This window comes from Salmo trutta, chromosome 2 (assembly GCF_901001165.1).
Source record: "Salmo trutta chromosome 2, fSalTru1.1, whole genome shotgun sequence".
NCBI lineage: Eukaryota > Metazoa > Chordata > Actinopteri > Salmoniformes > Salmonidae > Salmo > Salmo trutta.
In genome coordinates, this window is record NC_042958.1 from 4829562 (window position 1) to 4851651 (window position 22090).

A 22090-nucleotide genomic window follows, 5' to 3' on the forward strand; every position below is an offset into this window, starting at 1 on the left:
AAGTTACAAAAAATAAGTTACAAACAACGCAAGAAATCAACAAAAAAACACAATCAGTTGGTGACACGTGAAACGTCTGCTTTCCTCTACGGTGCCTGTCCTATATCTAGATGATATAAGAAAGTTCAGGAAATACACTGAAGAAAAATATAAACACAACATTTAAAGTGTTGGTCCTATGTTTCATGAGCTGAAATAAAAGATCCCAGACATTTCCCATAGGCACAAAATCCTTATTTCTCTCAAATGTTGTTTACATCCCTGTTAGTGAGCATTTCTCCATCCACCTGACAGGTGTGACATATCAAGAAGTTGATTAAACAGCGTGATCATTAAACAGGTGCTCCTTGTTCAGGGGACAATAATAGTCCACTCTAATAAGTGCTGTTTTGTCACACAACACAATGCCACAGATGTCTCAAGTTTTGAGGAAGCGTGCAATTGGCATGCTGACTGCAGGAAAGTCCACCAGAGCTGTTGCAAGAGAATTGAATGTTAATTTCTCTATCGTAAGCTGCCTCCAACATTGTTTTAGAGAATTAGGCAGTACGTCCAACAGGCCTCACAACTACAGACCATGTGTATGGCGTCATGTGGGCGAGCAGTTTGCTGATGTTGTGAACAGAGTGCCCCATGGTGGCGGTGGGGTTATGGTATGGGCAGGCATAAGCTACAGACAACGAAAACAATTACATTTTATCAAAAAACGATGATAATTTGAATGCACAGTGGTAACTTGACGAGATCCTGAGGCCCATTGTCGTGTCATTCATCCACCACTATCACCTCATGTTTCAGCATGATAATGCACGGCCCCACATCTCAAGGATCTATACACAATTCCAAGAAGCTGAAAATGTCCCAGTTCTTCCATGGCCTGCATACTCACCAGACATGTCACCCATTGAACATGTTTGGGATATCCAGCAACTTTGCACAGCCATTGAAGAGGAGTGGAACAACATTCCACAGGCCACAGTCAACAGCCGGATCAACTCTATGCGAAGGAGATGTGTCATGCTACACATGCAAATGGTGGTCACAGTAGATACTGACTGGTTTCTGATCCATGTCTCCACGGCGTCTCCAGACTCTGTCACGTCTGTCACATGTGCTCAGTGTGAACCTGCTTTCATCTGTGAAGAGCACAGGGCGCCAGTGGCGAATTTGCCAATCTTGGTGTTCTCTGGCAAATGCCAAACGTCCTGCACGGTGTTGGGCTGTAAGCACAACCCCCACCTGTGGACGTCGGGCCCTCATACCACCCTCATGGAGTCTGTTTCTGACCGTTTGAGCAGACACATGCACATTTGTGGCCTGCTGGAGGTCATTTTGCAGGGCTCTGGAAGTGCTCCTCCTGCTCCTCCTTGCAGAAAGGCGGAGGTAGCGATCCTGCTGCTGGGTTGTTGCCCTCCTACGGCCTCCTCCACGTCTCCTGATGTACTGGCCTGTCTCCTGGTAGCGCCTCCATGCTCTGGACACTACGCTGACAGACACAGCAAACCTTCTTGCCACAGCTCGCATTGATGTGCCATCCTGGATGAGCTGCACTACCTGAGCCACTTGTGTGGGTTGTAGACTCCGTCTCATGCTACCACTAGAGTGAAAGCACCGCCAGCATTCAAAAGTGACCAAAACATCAGCCAGGAAGCATAGGAACTGAGAAGTGGTCTGTGGTCACCACCTGCAGTGGTCACCACCTGTGGTCACTTATTGCCTATAATTTCCACCTGTTGTCTATTCCATTTGCACAACAGCATGTGAAATTTATTGTCAATCAGTGTTGCTTCCTAAGTGGACAGTTTGATTTCACAGAAGTGTGATTGACTTGGAGTTACATTGTGTTGTTTAAGTGTTCCCTTTATTTTTTTGAGCAGTATATATATATATATATATATATATATACACACACAATGTAGCATTTCAAAGCTAGGATGTACTGTAGTGCTTCATTAAATTCAGTCCGTTATCAAAATGTGACACCAGGGCCCGTATTCATAAAGCCTCTCTGAGTACGAGTGCTGGTCTAGGATCAGATCCCACCCCATGTCCATGTATATATATATATATATTTTTTTTTACACATATTTAACCCCTTTTTTTGGGTAGGCATAAAACTACCTCCATAATGTTTTCAGACCGGTTACCTTCAGATGAGTCCCGTGAAACTTGTGCGTTTTTTTCTATGGTGGCCATATTAGTTTGTAGGCCAATCCATTTGGACGCTACAGCTGTTTCCGTGAGAAGACGGATTTTCGGAATGTCTCATGGTCTGGCAAACACCGCTGTAGTTTGGCCATTTTCCACCGCAGATACCGAAGGCACAGCCCATGCAAAAAACCCCATCTATTTTGGATTTTTTTATGGGGATTTTTTTATTATGTTACCTATATTGACGCACTGGTGCATTCATATTATTTGATTAAATTAATTGCCATTCACCCCTTGCATAATCGACTTGGCCGAATCAACTGAATCATGAGACACACTATTTTCACGCCACTTCAATGCAAAGTGATTTTCGTTTCAGGTTAGGAGAGCACGCTTTTCCCAACCTTAACCTCATTCTCCTAACCTGCTACGAAAAAGTTCATTCGGTATCTAAGTGGCGTGAAGAGTGTTTCTCGCTCTCAAATCTTATCCAAATGTCGACAGTAGATGAGTGTTATGTTCATAGCTAGCTAGTTTACACACATTTGGAGGAAAATACAGTCTTATGTGTGTTCATTTCTGTGTGTTATCTTTGTGCTGCTGGCAATAGGCCAATAAGAACAGTATCAAATCTGCCTAATTCTCACTTGAAACATAGTGTGTGTGTGTGTGTGTGTGTGTGTGTTTGTGTGTGTGTGTGTGTGTGTGTGTGTGTGTGTGTGTGTGTGTGTGTGTGTGTGTGTGTGTGTTTAATAGGCTAAATTACATATTCTGTTAAGATTTTCTTGAAATTTCTAGTCTATGAGATTTCAGATTTACAGATTATAATGTTTCACAAAAGTAGTTTGGATGTAGAGAACTACTTTTTCAAATTAACTTTAGTTAAGTAACTACATTTTTATTAAGGGTAGCTTTAGGGTAACTTAAATGTATATTTAGGAATTTTGGCAATATGGACCTCTATCTAGTTCCCCAGAGTCAGATTAACTTGTGGATACCATTTTTATGTCTCTGTGTCCAGTATGAAGGAAGTTAGAAGTAGTTTTGCGAGAGACATTTAAAAAGTTATCCACAAGTTCATCTGACTCTGGGGAAGTAGATAAAGTGCCTCATTTGGTAAAATCCTGACGTATCCCTTTAACTTCTACCAGTGTGTAATAATAAGTAGCTTGGTAAACTCTATTTCAAATCAAATCAAATGTTATTGGTCGCATACACATGGTTAGCAGATGTTATTGGACACATACACATGGTTAGCAGATGCTATTGGTCACATACACATGGTTAGCAGATGCTATTGGACACATACACATGGTTAGCAGATGCTATTGGACACATACACATGGTTAGCAGATGCTATTGGACACATACACATGGTTAGCAGATGCTAATGTTACATACACATGGTTAGCAGATGCTATTGGACACATACACATGGTTAGCAGATGTTAATGGTCATATACACATGGTTAGCAGATGTTAATGGTCACATACACATGGTTAGCAGATGTTAATGGTCACATCCACATGGTTAGCAGATGTTATTGGTCACATGGTTAGCAGATGTTAATGGTCACATACACATGGTTAGCAGATGTTAATGGTCACAAAGACATGGTTAGCAGATGTTAATGTTCACATACACATGGTTAGCAGATGTTAATGGTCACATACACATGGTTAGCAGAGGTTAATGGTCACATACACATGGTTAGCAGATGCTAATGGTCACATACACATGGTTAGCAGATGTTAATGGTCACATACACATGGTTAGCAGATGTTAATGGTCACATACACATGGTTAGCAGATGTTAATGGTCACATACACATGGTTAGCAGATGCTATTGCGGGTGTAGCGAAATGCTTTTCATAGTAGCTTCCACAACACTGTTAACCAGAGATCAACTGCCGATAATCTAGTGGCCATCCATGGTTGCAATAGGCCCTATAACTTTCTACAATTGGATTGTATGGTGTGTATGATCAGTTCATAAAATCTTTACTTCAAACAAGTCATTTTATGTTCAAATGGAAGGTGTGTCTTAACATTGGTATGAACTAATCATACACATGTGATCCACTGTAGCTCAGTTGGTAGAGGGTGGTGCTTTGACCACCAGGGTTGTGGGCTCAATTCCCAGGGCCACCTGTATGTAAAAATGTATACACGCATGACTAAGTTGCTTTGGATAAAATGTATATTATTACATCCTTTATAATACTTACATTCAATTGAAAGTTATATTGTTACATTTAAAGGGGTAATTTTTGGCCTTTAATAAAGGAATGAAACCCGTTGATTCTTGAACAATTTAACTTCAAGGCTTCAAACCGTAGTACTCTGGTGTTGATGTTTTTAAGGTGGTTTGTTTTGATATCAATCATGTTGTGCAGCCAAAGTCAAGGCCAGCCAAGTCAATCATTTATCAAACTGCCCCTCTGAGACAAGGACGTTCTCATCATTGTGCAGCCCTTAAAACATGCTTCACAATATGTAACCAAATGACAATAAGGAAGCAGTGTGGTATTTATCACTTTTTTTACAACTTTTGAATATGCCTTTTTCGTTGAAACATAATATTGAAGTGCACAATAACTTTGCTAGTCAGACTACTAAACAATAACTCATGTTTTTTTTAAATATGTATAAACTTTATGCATTTTTGCGTTTTCTTCGACCTCATATTTGTATGTGTTCAAATGCACTGCAATTCTGTATTTCTTTCCTGACATATTTTATTCGTGAAATGGAAATGATGAATAAATATACCTCTAAAACATGCAACAAGTGAAGTTTAATTACATGTGATTATCTAATAATGATTTACTGATTATCTTGCAGGACAATATATTCCTAGAACTCTTCACACTGTCTACCTTGCATAATACCCCCAACTTACAATTGATAAACTATGCTTCATGAGGTGAATACCTCATGAAGCTGGTTGAGAGAATGCCAAGAGTTGGCAAAGCTGTCATCAAAATATAGGTGGATTTGTTTAACACTTTTTTGGTTAATACATGATTCCATGTGTGTTATTTCATAGTTTTGACGTCTTCACTATTATTCTACAATGTAGAAAATAGTAAAAATAAAGAAAAACCCTTGAATGAATAGGTGTGTCCAAACTTTTGACTGGTACTTTATATATATTTTTTGGACACATATTTAACCCCTTATTTTTGTTAGCACAAAACTGTGTCCTTAATATACAAGGTGCAGTAATCAAATTGAAGGGCAAACGTTCTGGATATTTACACAGTCATGTTTGTCTAGAATCCCACCGAAGGCGGTTCCCCTTGCTGTTCCACTTGCTGTTCGGGTGGTGCTCGGCGGTCGTCGTCACCGGTCTACTAGCGGCCACCGATCCCTTTTTCCCTTTTTGGTTTGTTGGGTCTGATTGTTTTCACCTGTTCCTTGTTGAGGTTTGATGAGGAACTATTTAAACTGGAAATGCCCGCTTGCTGTTGTGTGGGCTTGATTCTCCTGTGTAGTGTTGGTGGATGTGTTATTTTGCTTTTACGCAGCACTGTAGTGGGTCCTGTTTTGGCCCGGTTTGGTTTTGCGCCTAGTGTTTTGGCCTGACCTTATTTCAGTCCTGTATTAAACTGCATTCGTCCTACCCTCTGCTCTTTGCGCCTGATTCCTACACCCACGCGTTACAATGTTGATAATCAATGATTCATGTTTTGGGTAGGGCTACTAAAAGAGACAATATAAAACCTACACTGTGAACTTCAACTGCATTGTCAAATGAAGGTTCAAGACTCATGAGGTAAGTTTGTGTTGCCGTTAACTGATGTTGATAGAGTTAATACAATTTGAAACCTGTGATTTTTATCTTCAGTGCAAACTCCTAAAATTAAGGCAATATCAAGCATTGTATTTTGATCAAACACATTTTCCTTCAGTTTTATTTAAAAATGTAATATTTGTTCATCTTACATGTCATTCATGCTCTAGAATTTTCAGACAGTGGTTTCATGATGGGAGATGCTGAGGAGGACATTGCTGTTGTCGGCATTGGCTGTAATTTCCCAGGAGGTAAAAGTCAGACTTTTCTTAATGGTTAACATTTCTTGTGGCGGCAACTTGTCTAGTGCACCACCTTAAGTTTCATTAACCTTTCATAGTTATACCTCATTGGAAACAAGAAACCCTCTACTTTAACTAACAAACAATTGTTTGCTGCACTGCTTGGACCCCTAATAATGCCATAATATACCTTTTTAAACTGTTGTAAAAAATATATATATATTTATTTCAATACAGGAGAGGGGCTTGACAATTTCTGGAAGGTTCTGTTGGAGGGGAAGAACTGTGCTTTACAGATTCCTGATGAAAGGTTTGACTCTTCCTACTGGTATGACCCCAATGACAACAAAGTTGGAAAATCGCGCACAGATAAGGCTGCACTCATGGATGGGTATGTATCACTCCCATTTTCCTTACAATAAATGAATGGAAAATCTATATACTCTCTAACAATTCCTCTTCCAACTATAACTAATTCCAGCAAACGGGACATTCTATGGAAATTCGGCAATTTTCCCATTAAAGATTTCGGCAAGATGTTATTGCTCTGACATTCTGAGATTGTTCTAGGAACATTAAAACATGATGTTAACCCCAGGTCTATGAGAGGATGTTCACCACGTTTTTGGTCACTTTTTAATGCAAAAACGGGAAACCTGCTGGTCCAACCTGACGAACTGGCAACAAACAAACAGAAGACTGTAAAAATACACAGCAGATCATAGGGAAATGGGAGACACCTGGTGAAGGTGGAGACAAGCACAATAGAGGTGAAACAGATCAGGGTGTGACGTATTCAATGTCAGATTTTTTTTTTTACCCATCTAAAAATAAATGCCTTTTGCGAGGCATTGGAAAACCTCCCTGGTCTTTGAAATTCCCTACTTGACTGAGGGACCTTAAAGATAATTGTATGTGTGGGGTACAGAGATGAGGTAGTCATTAAAAAATCATGTTAAACACTATTGGACACAGTCCATAAAACTTATGTGAATTAGGCACATTTTTACTCCTGAACTTATTTAGGCCATAACAAAGTAGTTGAATACTTATTGACTCAAGACATTTCTAAACATAATTCCATTTTGATATTATGGGGTATTGTGTGTGTGTGTGTGTGTGTATACCAGAGAAGGCTGATGGGAGGAGCTATAGGAGAACGGGCTCATTGTAAAGGCTGGAATGGTATAAATGGAACGGAGTCAAACATGTGGTTTCCATATGTTTGATTCAGTCCTCCTATAGCTCTTCCCTACAGCCTCCTCTGGTGTAGACCAGTGACACAAAATCTCAATTTAATTCATTTTAAATTCAGGATACATCACAACAAAATATGGAAAAAGTCAAGAGTTGTGAATACTTGCTGAAGGCATTTTTTACAAGGGTTTGAGTGAAATGTCTAACTAGTGTTTCCAAGTGGCCATGCACCTCTCCAACGTGTACACAGTTCCTAAGTCATTTCAATGCACTTTTATGACTCAAAGAAGAGTCTTCAACTACCAGGTGATTATTTTTTTGTGCCGCTGAGGAACTAGAGTAAGTACACTTGAAGTTGTTTTGTTTGGAACACTGCCCTGCATCCCCGCCTTTACACGATTACTGTTCTTGTTTTACGCAATCCAAAAAAGGTCCATTATCAATCGCAATCTGGGTCAGGTGGCCATAATTTGAAAGCTTGTTCTATTGCCAAAATGACTAGCTAAATTATAAAATATGATACTTGAAAATCTATCTCAAACCCACTCTCTGGGTCTGAGACACAGAGGCACAAACTTTAGAGAAACTCTCCAGCCCAGCAGAGGCTACAATCCCCTGGTTTCACACCTCTGGTCCTTGGAAACTCTATTGCTAGGGTTAACTCTCTCCTGTCATGTGACCTGGCCAGCCAATCAGTGGCCTAGCCAGGGGCAGGAGAACCACCAACTCAATCTCTGAACTCTTTCGTTGCATTTTGGAGCCTAGGGTTGAGCATAGCCTCTGTAAACCCCTGACTCCACACCATCTCATCAGCTGAACCTTACTTCCTGGACAATCCTCCACCCGGGACGTCTACCTGTGTGCTATTGCGTCACTGAGCATACAACCACTAACTCTATCACTACAACACTTCCACCTTGTCCACTTCCTGTTTGCTGTGTGTGTGTGCCTTTCTTGAGGGTGGCTATAAAGTGTGAATTGCCGGGACAGTTGCACCTAGATCTGAACCAGAACCTCTATCGGAAACCACCACATGTTACCGCTCTTTTTCAACCATCTTAGTGTTTTGCTTTCACCAGGTAATTCAGAGATGCAGATTGTTATTTTGATGCAAATAGAATGGAGTCATGAAGCTGTTCAGATGCCTGATCCGCTCAACTTTTCTTCACAATACAACAAACATAGGCTCATTCTGTTCAGGACAACCCAGGGCATAATGCCATGTCATCTTGTAACTTCATCAAACATAGTGCTTATAAACGTTGACTCTGTATATTACAGTTTCATGATATGGAAATGCACATTTGGACTCACGGGTGTTTGACTTGCTTGCATGACAACGAGGTATTTATTATAGTCCTCAAAGTCTTTTTAAAAATACATTGGGTCCTCGTAGTTTACAGGATTTCCCTCGCTCAGACAACAAATAAGTTGCAAAAGTTGCCCAATTAGCGGAAGGGATGGGGGCACTTCTTGTCGAGTGTGATGCTAAACTTCAGAACGGCTGTCAGTCAAAACCCATACAGAGCTGTGAAGAGCAGAGCCAGAGCTCTGACGTCATGTCTAGCACGTTACTGTACAGGTAACTAACGTAGCAGACATAACGAAACGCCTGGAACTAGATCACCCACATTCTGCACTTAACGAGAATAAAACAAACTGTCGGGGGAGTTTCTCCTCTGCACTGTTCAACCAATCCAGTAAATGTGGAGGAGGAGTTAAGATGGAGTGTCACCTTGTTAAATTCTGAAAGCGGAAGTCACATCACAGGCTCTCTCTTCCATTTCCCCTAAAACTGGAACGTCCTGTTATTAACGACCCAGCAGAGGCTACTGTACTGACACTGCGTTCCAATTTAGGCGATTACCAGCGTTCAAATCTGCCATTTTCAACCTGTATACAGGTACGAGTGTAAAGGGAATAAAATCATTGAAAAAAATATTTGAAAATAGATGCAGTACAATAAATTGTTTTATATTCTTGTTTGTAAGCAATTCAGTAAAAAAAACTTTGCGCGTGGTTTATAATGGGGTGAGGCATTTTATACCTCATTCTTCAAAAATCAAGAATTTAAATGAGCATCGAACAGATTATCAGATCCCAGATTGCAAATTGGTCTAAATGCATGCTGTCAATACCGGTCAGCCTACTACCTAGCTTCGCCCTTACAAAAAAAGACTGAGGTTATGAAACTGCAGTAAAAGTACAGTAACTGCAGTGGAATGTGGTATTTAGGACGCAGTAATTGCATAATAACTGCAATTGTACTATAGTTATACTGAAGTAAAAATATATTTGCAGCATACTGACAGTTATACTGCTCTCTGATTCTATACATGATAAGAAGATATATTTGATATTTCTCTCACAGAGGGCACTTTTCACTAGTCATCTTTCCGTACTCAACTAGTACTTTAGCTACAGTAGCAACAGCTATAGACAGGAGTCAACCACAAATGCATGAATATTGATGACTGAAGGTGCATACCTCATCAATCCTTAGGCTTCAAAACTGAGGAAAATCTAGAAATTCACAACTTGATTTTAATCTATCAACAACAACAAATAATTGGTGCAATATTGTCGTTGCTTTGCGATCACACAGATTTAAGAAAAGGTTATTTTCAGTCTGACTGTTAATCTTTTATGTTCTAATTCTCAGAGTATTACTACCTGATATAATGTAAACGTTATACATTACCCTCTCTCCCTCAGTGACATGAATAAGTATATTTCATATTCTCAGAACCCAACAGTTATGTCTTCTGTTTACTGAAATACACAATACCTCAGGTTCACTCCTAGAGAAAAAGGTGCCATCTAGAACCTTAAACGGTTCTTCAGCTGTACCCATATGAGAACCCCTTGAATGATTATTTTGGGTTCCATGTAGAACCCTTTTCCACAAATGGTTTCATTTTATATGGAACCTAAAAGGTCTCTCCTATGGGGACAGTTGAAGAACCCTTTTGGAACCCTTTTTTCTAAGAGTGTGAGGTACAACATTGCTGACAGTTTTTTTTTCTTGGAGTTCCCCTTTGAATTATTTATCATTTTGCAGGTTTAATGAGTTTGATCACAAGTTCTTTGGCATCACTGAAACTGAAGTGGAACAAATGGACCCCCAGCAAAAACTCCTTCTTCAGTGTGCATACAGGGCTCTGGAGAATGCTGGGATGCCAATGGAGAAGGCCAGTGGGACCAAGACAGGAGTGTTTATAGGTAAAGTGGATAATAATGTGTTATTTTAGGGTGTTTTCACAGCCAGTGTCCCATAAAAGGATCTTATGGTAGGGCTTGTTCAGAAGTGCGTTCACCGATTTTCAATTTTGTCAAATTATCCTGGTTTCTCGCTAAAGACAGCAATGTGAATGCAAAGGCGATTTGGACCATAGAAATGTTGGGCACTAATAATTACGAAACCTCCCAGCAACTACCCCAAACAGCTACTCCAAAATACCCCAGACCATCCCAAAATACCTCTAATGGCAACAAAATACTCCAAGCAACCCCAAACTACCCCACAATACCAGAAACTCCCTCTACTGCCACAAGATGACACTGTTGTGCATGAAATTTAGCCATCCTTGGACCAGTTCTCATTTTATAAAATAAAATGCCTTAACTAAATATATGCAATCGATTCTCCATCGTAATGGCCCTTTGGCAACCTTTTCTTGAAAATATAGCTCCTGGCAGAGAGCACGGAAGTACTGCCCCGCTCCTCTGAACTAAAAATACATGACATTTTTGCCTAGTAGTAGTAACTGAAATATGGACACTGCCTGTAGGACTATATCTCGCACATGTGGCCTAATATAATAGTATTTGGAAGTAGCCTGAGTAGACAGAGATGACCACCTGGGACCCTGACAGCAGTGGAAGCATCAATCAATTCAGGCTACACGTGTACCAATCGTCAGTTTATCAAGTGTTCTTGGGCATACACTGCGTAATGAAATGTAGAAAATGTAACCGACAGAGCATAATTTTATGCTGAGCAGAAAGAGCCTCTTAATAGATGTACTATGTTGAAATTGCTCCGTCATTTCATGGTTGCTAAAATTTTAACAGTTCACCTAATTTCAGTATGTGACAAAACAAGCAAGTACAGTGTAGAGTCATTGTAACGCCTAAACCACTGTGACACATCTTTTCAATAACCAAAAACATTGTATTTTCAGCTGTTTGAAGCGAGTGTGTCAAAGTAAAAGACACAAACGAAACTTCAGAACAGGAAGCATAGAAATAGCACACATAGAACAGAGCTACCGCTTCTTAGACTTCCTTTCAATTAGAATGACAGATCTATATCTCACATTACTATGTGAATTTGGTGGTCCCCAAAAAGTGACATATTTCCGCTTTAAAGTGGTTTAGATGGTACAATGATTCTCTACCCTATACTTGCTGGCTTTGTCAAAAACTGAAATGAGGCGAATTAGAATGTTGGCAACCAGGAAACCGGCAGAGCGATTTCCGCATAGTGCATCTTTAAGAGGAGCAGCACTGCTTTCGCCAAGGTTTTATTGAAATTATTAGGAGCATCTGACATTCTGCAAATGTTAGGTGTCTAGTAAAGCAGGTGGTCAGCCTCTGGCAACGGAAATAGGTAAAGGGAATGTTTGACAGGTTAAAGAAGGATTTGTAAGCCTTGAGACATGGATTACGCATAGGTGCCATTCAGAGGGCGAATGGGAAAGAAAGAATTGAAGTGAACGAGGTATGGTAGCATTTACCCTAGCCCTTACCCTAATCATAAGTATACAGTATGTTGTGTAACAATTAGTAATTACAATACTTGTTACACTGTAACGGCCGGTGCAGGAAGTAGACCAAGGTGCAGCGTGGTTAGTGCTCATCATGAAATTTATTGAAATGAACACTGAATCAAAAACCAAAGTGCAACAGCTAAACAGTTCTGTCAGGTTAGAATACTAAACAGAAATAAACCACCCACAAAACACAGTGAGAGAACCCCTACATAAATATGGTCTCTAATCAGAGGCAATGATTTTCAGCTGCCTCCAATTAGAGACCAACCCCAAACAATTCCAACATAGAAACAGAAACTAGATATTTAAACATAGAAATAGAATAACATAGATCAACCCCAAAACACACAAAACAAACACGCCCTGACCAAACTATAATAACAAAATGACCCCTTACTGGTCAGGACGTGACATACACTATGCTTACAGGAAAAATGACATAGTTATAAAGACATTGTAATGTAAGCGAATTAGCTATTTATTATTTAATAATTTCGGTATTATTGTCCATTTAATTTTGACTGCATTGGTCCTCCATTGAAAGAAAGCCCACACACAATAAAATGTCAATTGTGTATTATTTTCAATAATGTGTGCCTATTTTCATTCAAGGTCTTATGAACAGAGATTATGAACAATCTGCTGCATTTATGAACCCAAATGTAATCAACCACTGCACCGGCACCGGACTTTCTATGAGTATAGCAGCCAACAGAGTCTCATACGTCTTCAACTTCACTGGACCCTCACTCTCCATTGACTGTGCCTGCTCTTCATCCCTTGTTGCTCTTCATTTAGCTTGTCAAGCCATAAGACAAGGTGTGTAATATATCACATTTACCTACGTTTTACAACGCATGCAACATTTTCTCAAAATGTAACCTTACACACTGACTGAATTCACTACAACAATTCACTACGATTTATTTTACAAAGCACTTTTTTACGCAGCTCTGTCAAAGTGCCTTGAAGAGCAAAGCAGAAGCAAAAGCAATGGTGGCTCTCATCACAAAATATAATCTGATGGATTTGTATACTGTGTGCTTTCGCTTCTCAGGTGACTGCGAGATGGCTCTTTGTGGTGGCGTCAATTCTATCATACAGCCACTAGTCTTTGTCGCTCTCAGCAAAGCAAAGATGATTTCACCTGAAGGCACCAGCAAACCTTTCTCCAGCAGAGCAGATGGCTATGGCAGAGGAGAAGGAAGCCACTAAAAAAAGTACATTATTTTCTGTTTCAATGTCACAAAATTGCTCTTTTTTTTGCCTTAGACCACACACTGATTTATATTTTACACAGGCTCTCAAGGAGAATGACCATGTATGGGGCATCATAAGCAACACTGATTTATATTTTACACAGGCTCTCAAGGAGAATGACCATGTATGGGGCATCATAAGCAACACTGCTGTAAACCAAGACGGCCACACAGTCACTCCAATCACCAAGCCATCCATGGTCCAGCAAGAGGAGCTGCTGCGCGGAATCTATTCAGAGTCTGACCTGTTATCGGTCCAGTACATAGAGGCTCATGGGACTGGAACTCCAGTGGGGGATCCCATAGAAGCAGGCAGCATCTCCAAAGTCATTGCCAAAGCCAGACCTCCAGGTTCAGAGACACTCCTCATCGGCTCTGTGAAAGGCAACATTGGACACACTGAATCTGCAGCTGGAGTGGCAGGGCTAATCAAGGTACTCCTAATGATGAAACATGAAACCATTGTCCCTTCACTGTTCTACTCTGAGGACAGTGCCAGTATAGATGCTAAAGCTTTAAATGTAAAGATTCCTACTAAAGCAGAAAAGTGGAGAGATTCTATTGCAAGGGTTGCAGGAATAAACAATTTTGGTTTTGGAGGATCAAATGCACATGCGATTGTCAAACAACACAAGCAGTCAAGTGTTCCTCAAAAAAGTGGTAGGAAATCACACAATTGTTTTGTCCTCTCTGCCAGTTATGAAAAGTCTATGAGTATGATGATGGAGGACACAATTGAACAGATAGACAGAGACAACAAAGGTGATCTAGAAGCTCTTGCATACACATCTGCTTGTAGAAGAAGCCACTTGAAACATCGATATCGGAGGGCATTCAGAACTCTCTCTCTGGCTGATCTAAAAGATCAACTCAAGTCTGCCATGAACAAGGTAACAACACCATCTTACTCAGATCACAGGCTAGTATTTGTCTTCTGTGGGAACGGTGTAACCTATCAAGGCATGTGCCAGCAGCTCCTGAAACATGAGCCTGTGTTCAGAGAGAAGATCAGCCAAATTGAGATGCTTTTCCAAAAGTTCAATAACATGAGTATCATAGAGAGACTTGAGAGTGATTCAGAGAGTAAGGATCTTTCAAAACCAGATGTTGTCCAGCCCCTCCTCTTTGCCATTCAGGTTGGCATAGCCAGTCTCTTCAAGCACTGGGGCATCAAACCTGATGCCATTCTTGGCCACTCTGTAGGAGAGGTTGCTGCTGCCCACTGCTCTGGGCTGTTGTCCCTTGAGGATGCAGTGAAGGTGATCTACTTCCGCAGTACTCTGCAGAATAAAGGTCACAGGAGGGAAAATGCTTGTGGTCAGTAACATGGTCGTATCAGAGGTCTTGAACCTCCTTCCCTCCTACTCAAATAATATTTCCTTGGCTGCCTTCAACAGCCCACAGTCCTGCACGCTCTCAGGTGATGCAGAGGCTATTGACAGTCTCCATCAAAAGCTGACCAGCTCAGTCAAGAGGAAGAATCTGTTCCTCCGTGTTCTGGATGTCCCTGCTGCATACCACAGCCAGATGATGGATACCATCCTGTCTCAACTAGAGGACAGTATTGGCTCTTTACAAGTCAATGATGTTGAGACAGAATTGTTCTCCACAGTGACAGGAAAGGTGGTAGAGCAGCCAGACTTCAGCACAGGCAAATACTGGGCCAGGAACATACGAGAGCCAGTTTCATTTGAACAGGCAGTGAGATCAGCAGCCAAAGAGAATAAGAATGTGGTGTTTGTGGAGATTGGCCCTAGAAGGGCTCTACAAAGAAACATCCAGGAGACGCTGGGAAATGACACCATAGTTCTGTCCTCAGTGCAGCCAGATAAAGATCATGAGACAATGCTGAATACTGTGTCCAAACTGTTTGAGTTGGGGGTTCAGGTAGACTGGGATCAGTTCTACAGAGGCCGTGAGGCTTCACCAACACCTTTTCCAAGGTATCAGTTTGATTCTACTCAGAGAGATGTTATCATTGCTGCATCAAAGGTACATCATACATCAGGTAATCATCCTGTGCTAACTCATACAGCTAGCGATAGCGATAGCAATACCTTCAGTTGTGATCTGTCTTCTGACTCAGTATCCTACCTGCATGAGCATAAACACAACGGTGTTGCCATAATCCCTGGTGCCTTCTATACTGAGTTGGGTTTGGCTGCCTTCATGGCCAGTGCCAAACCAAAAGTTCCACTCAACACACTGCAAGTCAGTGTCAGTTTTCTGAGTCCCTATGTTTTCACACAGAATGCACCAGAGATTAAAGTGCAACTTGAACCAACAGTGGATGAGACCCATTTTAAGATATATTCTGCCTCCACAAACCATGCTTCTGGCACAATAACGTGCAAGCGAGGACAGCTAGCTGAAGAGCAGAACATTTCGCTAAGCTCTATCTTCAAAAGATGCAATTCAGTGTTGAGTTCTGAAAAGTTCTACACTGAAATTGCTCTGGGTGGGTTTCAGTATGGCACTGTTTTCCAGAACAAGGGGGATGTACACTATGGTGAAGAGTTTAAGGAGGCTTTTTCAGTTGTCACCGTTCCAGAAGAATTGCTGTCTCAGTTGCATGAATACTGCATTCACCCTGTAGTGTTAGACTTCCTGATGCAACTTGCTCCTGTTACAGTAGCCTCTTCAAGGCCCGGGTTTCCTGTCAAAATAGGCAGCTTGACAGTGTTTGAACCCCTGCAAGAGGAAATGATTGTGTATCTGAAAGCAATTGATGAAGGCTTTGATCACTTTGAGGTATGTGGTTGCTTTACAGACAAAGAGGGAAGAGTTTTGGTTGAGCTTAAGCATGTGATGATCGCGTATCTTGGGAGCCGCTCTCGTGTTGTGGAAGAATACTTCTTCCACAATGACTTCAATGTTGTCTGTGAGGATATCGATTCCTCTAATGCCAGTGAGGCACCAAAGGCCTTGGTCTTTTCTGACCAGGTAGGCCTTCCAAAAGCCATGCGACCACACTTAAGTTCACAGTCTAGATACATCTCCTTCACACAATCTAAGGAGGTCTTGAGCCATGGATTTCCTACACTCCTGGCAAACCTTAATATCACAGATCTCAACAAACACTTCCAGGAGGTCTTATTTGTGTGGGGTCAGGAAGATGTTACTTCACTGAAAACTGAGTATGTTCTGGAGAATATGGTAAGCTGCTGTGAGATGTTCAGGAAAATTGTCCTGGCACTGAGGGCCATGCAATTTCCAAATTCCATCAGAGTAATAACCTACCAGTCGGCGGAGAAAACAGTGGACCAGATCAGCGCAGGCTTTGTCCTATCAGGCATGACTAGATCGTGTGCTGCAGAAATGGAAAAGCTTTCCTTCCAGCTGATTGACATCAACTCTCTCTACAGAGGACATCAGAGCTCTGTCTCAGGTCTTAAAGTCATACCCTTGCAAAAGATACCCAGAGTTGGTTGTGAAAGGGGGGCTGATTTGGAAACCTGATATTGTACATACTCCCATTGGAAGCATTGAGACCACTGAGGGAAGGGTGTTCTCTTCAATGTCTGAGCCATGCATCTTTCAGACAAATGACCCCTGCAGAATAACTAGCTTGTCTGCTATTCCCTGTGATGTTGATGATACAAACATCCATGAGCAATCAGTCAAGATTCAGCTTAGCAAGATATGTGTTCATTCCTCAGACTACTATCCTGTCAGTGTCTCTGACCTGAACTATGGTCAGACAATATACTGGAAGAATCACACATCTCAGAAGCACCAGCTTCTGGCTCTTGACTTCAGTGGTACTGTCACAGCTGTAGGGAAAGATGTGAACACACTGAAAATGGGAGACCATATAGTATCATGTTATCCCATTGCTGCATCTTCTAAGATTGTGATTCCTGAAGCAGCATGCTACAAGACAAAGAGGCTCACATTTCTGAAAGAGGCTCCTTGTGTGTCCTACTTTGTTCTGGCATGGGAAATACTGCACAGACTGTTACCTACAGTCAAACATAGAAGGTTGAGCATCATCTCCTCTGTTCCTGACTCTAGTCTGCTGAAGGTCCTAATCCAAACAGCAAACAAATCAGGATGGAATGCCATTGTAGGGACACCGTGCAATGGGATGTTTGCTGATGCAATTGTCCTTCTTCCACCATTTGATAAATCTCTGTTGGCAGAAGCCAGCAATTGTCCTGTCGTCAGACATGTTGTTATTGTCTGTGAATCCCAGTCCCAATGCTTGCTTGAACAGCATGTTTTCCAGAATGTTAAGGATAGTGTTCACATACAGACTCTTCAGATGTCCAGCATCTTACAAAAGGGATCACTCATTGCCAAGAGGCCACACATTTATCGTTGGCTCAAATCCATGCATTTGGACAGGATATCATTTTCTCTAAAGACCTCTACCTTTCAGAGAATGTCATCCGGTAGCATTGACTTCCTGTCTATTGAGGAATCTAAATCGTACTTCAGCTCAAAGACCCTGTCTGTTGTGGCACTGAGTAAAGATGATTCCAAAGGCACACTGTCCAACATTCAGTTGCTGCCTAAACCAACCCAGCTTTTCCAGAAGAAGTCTGTGTACATTGTCACAGGTGGTCTCTCTGGGCTGGGGTTTGAAACAGTGAAGTTCCTTTCTCAGAAAGGTGGAGAGTACATCGTCATACTCTCCAGAAGTAGCCCCACACCAGACATACAGCAGGAGATAGTCCTTCTGGAGAGACAATGGAGTGCCCATATTGTATGGATGGGATGTGATGTCTCTGTTTCTGAGCATGTGCTCAGAGTGATTGGTCTCATTGGTCAGAAGTTTCCCTCTTGTCCAATCAAAGGGGTGTTTCACAGTGCAGTTGTCCTGCATGATGGGTTGATTGAAACCCTTGACAAATCCCACTTTGAGAAAGTCCTAAAGCCCAAGGTGAATGGAGCTCTGAATCTGCACCACGCCACAAAACACTGCAAGTTAGACTACTTTGTGTGCTACTCTTCCATCTCTTCTTTCCTTGGCAATGCCTCACAAACAAACTATGCAGCAGCCAATTCATTCCTGGACTACTTCTGTCACTATAGACGGAATATTGGACTATGTGGGCAATCCATCAACTGGGGAGCTTTGAACCTTGGTCTCCTGCTTAACAAGGATCATTTACACAGGTTTCTGGAGAGAAGGGGATTGATGGTGTTGGATGTTACAGAGATTCATGCGAGTTTGGAACAATGCCTCTTGCTAAACAAACCCCAACAGGTTGTATGTAGGTTTCACGTCAAGAACATGATGAGCAATGTCCTCTCTCAAAATGCATCATTGACCATGCGCATGACTACATTAGTGGATGAGGCAGTGCAAAAATACAAATTCCAAATGTCACAATCTGAACATAGTTCTTTGTCATCCCTCCCAAGTGAATACATCAGGTCTGTACTCAGTCAAACAATTGGTGTTGACAAGAATGAGTTAGATGACGATTCTCTTCTCTCTGCCTTAGGCATCGACTCAATGCAAGCCATGACCCTGCAGAACCTCATCTTTCAGGATAGGGGTGTGAATGTGCCTCTGGTTACATTGCTTGACCCCAATGGGACACTGTCTACATTGGTATCAATGCTGATGGAGAGTACTGAGGGTGAATCTCAGAATGATGATCAGAAAGAGGACATGACAGATGACATGTTGACAAGACTATAGAGATTACAATTGAAAATGTATAATTGAAAATGAACATGTAGATATCAGATATTCTAATCACTTTTACATGTTTGATCAGACAAGATTCAGAAACATTACACAACATTATTCAATACATTTGAAACAATGATTAGTGTGAGACTGCAATTCCCTTTGGCATTACCTGCATCCTCAAAACATTGTAACAAAGGTAAATATGTTGTGAACTATCACTAAATGTGAAAGGAGTTCAATGTTCTGACTGCTGCGATGAAAAAATTGTTTTTTAAAACGTTCAGTTTTGGGGGTCAATTACCTGTAGTTTCTACCAGAGGGGAGGGGCTGAAAGAGGTAGTTGCCTGGATGGGAGGGGTCATTGAGGATTTTTTTGCTGCACATTTGGAGGTGCGCTTGGTGTACAGAGAGCTCACACCAGTCTCTTTTTTTTGTAGGTGCTGAGCATTAGGTCGTTGTCCTTATACCACATCACTGCCCGAATCACTTCACAGCAGTACTGTGTTTCATTGTCTGTGATGAGGCAGACTATGGTGCTGTCATCAGCATATTTTAAGATCTTAACTGAGGTCTGCTGAGATGTAAACTGGTTCATGAAAAGAGAGAAGAGCAGGGGGGACCGCACGCAGCCCTGTGGTGCACCAGTACTGAGGGTCAGAGGGTGAGATGGCAGATTGTTTACCTTGACAGTCTAGTTCTGTTCCTCGGGAGGTCCAGTATCTAGTGACACATAGCTGGGTTGATGTTCATGTCATGCAGCGTAGTGAATCGTTTGTGGGAATTGATGGTATTAAAGGCCGAGCTAAAGCCTATGAACAAGATGCGTGCGTAGGTGTTAGGTGACTCCAGGCATTGCAATGTGTGGTGGAGTGCCAGGATGACGGCATCTTCGACGGACCTACTAGCTCTGTAGGCAAACTGGAGATGATCCGTCAATGTGGATGTGAATGATTTTAGGTAGGCCAGGACTAGGCGTTCAAATCCTTTCATGGCCAAAGAAGTCAGGTCGACGTGTCTGAAGTGGTTGAGGCAGGTTGTCTATGCGCTTGTTTCCTCAAACTGCTCATAAAACTCATTAAGCTTGTCTCTGGGAAGTAAGGGTCCTCATTTGAAGGGGTGGGTTGTTTTTTTTGTAATTTGTCTTCTCCTGTAAGCTTTTCCAGACTGATCTGGAGTCATTGGCAGTGAATTGTGCTTCCAGTTTTTTTTGTGGTTTGTGTTGTCCTTCCTTGCAGAGCGCAGGTCAAACTTGGTTTATTTGTATTTTTCTTGATCTCCGTTGATGTAGGCAGAGTTATTTTCCCGACATAGTAAAGCTAGTTATTTTGAGAACCAGGGCTTGCTGTTGCCATATGTCACGATTTTGTGGAGATATTCGGCGCATGTGACAAATAAAATCTGATACCCGTCTCAACACAGAACCGAATGCATGCCGTCACAGTGTCTGTGCACTCAGAGTGTGGTACAAATTGTACATTCTAAACAGCCTTTCAGAGATTCGACGGAATCTTTGGACCATATTTTGACCGTTTTGGACTTTTAGTTTGATAGTTTTGAGTTTTTGTTTATACATTGGAATGAGAAGCAGCATTGCATGGTCAGATTCTCAAAGGGGAGCTCTAGAGAATGCATGGAAAGCAGATGAGATTGAACTGTAGCAGTGGTATAGAATTGTATCTTCTCTTGTGGGGCATGTCACCAGTTGTTCATAGTTAGGTAACTCGTGGGACAGGTTGGTGTGGTTAAAATCACCCAGTACAATTGTGTTGGAGTCGGGTGAGATCTTTCCACTGTGGAAATGTGATGTGCTAGTTAGCTGATTGTATTGCTGCCGTTAGCTTGCGGTGGGATGTAAACACCGGTTAGCACAATTGTCGCAAATTCCCTTGGTAGAATGGTCTGCAATTTATAGTTAGGAATTCAATGTCAGGGGAGCATTGTTGATGTAGTACTGTGGAGTTGGTACACCAGCGCTGATTAATCATGAATCAGACACAACCACGTTTTTGATTTTAGAGAACTTGACTGAGCTGTCGGATGGTAAAATCCAGGGGGGATACGGCCGAGTCTGTAACAGATTGGTCCAGACATGTCTTGGTCAGACACATGGCGGAGCATTCCCTGGATACAGTCGAGTCTGGAACAGATTGATCCAGACATGTCTTGGTCAGACACATGATTCTCTGGAATCTCTCATAGTTTGGATCAAAAGCAGTTCATTCTATTCCTGAGTGGACGGCAGGCAGAGGTGGCCGGTAGAGACATATCCTGAAACTAGAGAGTATGCCTTCCATGTCTAGGTGTATTCCCACCTGTAGCAGTGACTGCCCAGGTATGTTTTTAGTCAGTAATCCCACAGGTAAAGAATGACTCCATACTATTTCTCCCTGATGTTTAGTAGCTCCAAACGACTATATTTGTGTAAACCTTACGACTATATTTCTGTAATAATATTTGTTCAAGGTGTTATGCAATATTTGGGCATTATTACAAAATCTACTTTTTAATTTTAGAATATGTTTTAACATTTTTTCTTATGTTTATTTGTTAGGATATTACTTTATTATTATATTAATCTTAACCACATGTACTAATCTGTACTGTATTTCTTTTGTAAAATGTAAAATGAAATGATTTCAAATTAACCAGTTTAAAGGCACTTTTAACTGTTAATTAATTTACGAGTTAACATTGTTGTTGTTATTAGTGCATCAAGCAGCAAAGATGGGTGAAACCCAATTGTATTTTGTTGCCGTTGATTGATTATTATTTGCCGATTTGGTTAAAAAAAGCAAATTCCCGTGAGATGGTCAGGCATAGGAGGTTGCAACCTTGCATGATGGTAAAAGGCCTACTGACCAATAAACATTCAAGTGGGCGTGAGCATACATATCAAAAGCATATTGCATGATCTGTTTACTTTGAGTTATTTGATATTTGGCAACGTGATAAGTACAGAAATAGCTCTTTCTCATCCTGATAGTTAGACCTTTCTATACTTTTCTTTGCATATCACAATTT

At 41.3% G+C, this 22090-nt stretch overlaps 1 protein-coding gene and 1 pseudogene across 3 annotated transcripts; one reads left to right on the forward strand and one right to left on the reverse strand.

The window, feature by feature from the left end:
• LOC115148660 (retinol dehydrogenase 12-like) overlaps positions 1–22090 on the reverse strand; it is an 85913-nt pseudogene that overhangs the window by 15334 nt on the left and 48489 nt on the right.
• On the forward strand, positions 5672–14815 carry LOC115149335 (putative inactive phenolphthiocerol synthesis polyketide synthase type I Pks15). Of its 3 annotated transcripts, none has more exons than XM_029692142.1 (7): positions 5672–5931; positions 6120–6200; positions 6429–6582; positions 10450–10610; positions 12776–12982; positions 13221–13383; positions 13527–13613. In XM_029692142.1, exons 2-6 carry the CDS (start codon positions 6140–6142, stop codon positions 13376–13378), a joined length of 741 nt encoding a protein of 246 aa, XP_029548002.1. In that variant the 5' UTR covers positions 5672–5931; positions 6120–6139; the 3' UTR covers positions 13379–13383; positions 13527–13613. The 3 variants fall into 3 exon arrangements, with proteins under 3 accessions (XP_029548002.1, XP_029547992.1, XP_029547984.1); XM_029692132.1 differs by lacking the exon at positions 13527–13613 and adding an exon at positions 13464–13514 and having other exon boundaries at positions 5673–5931; XM_029692124.1 differs by lacking the exons at positions 5672–5931; positions 6120–6200; positions 6429–6582; positions 10450–10610; positions 12776–12982 and having other exon boundaries at positions 13282–13383; positions 13527–14815.

Excerpts from the sequence above, each read along its gene's own strand:
- LOC115149335 (XM_029692124.1), top strand. The coding sequence starts at position 13,620 with ATGGTCCAGCAAGAGGAGCTGCTGCGCGGAATCTATTCAGAGTCTGAC.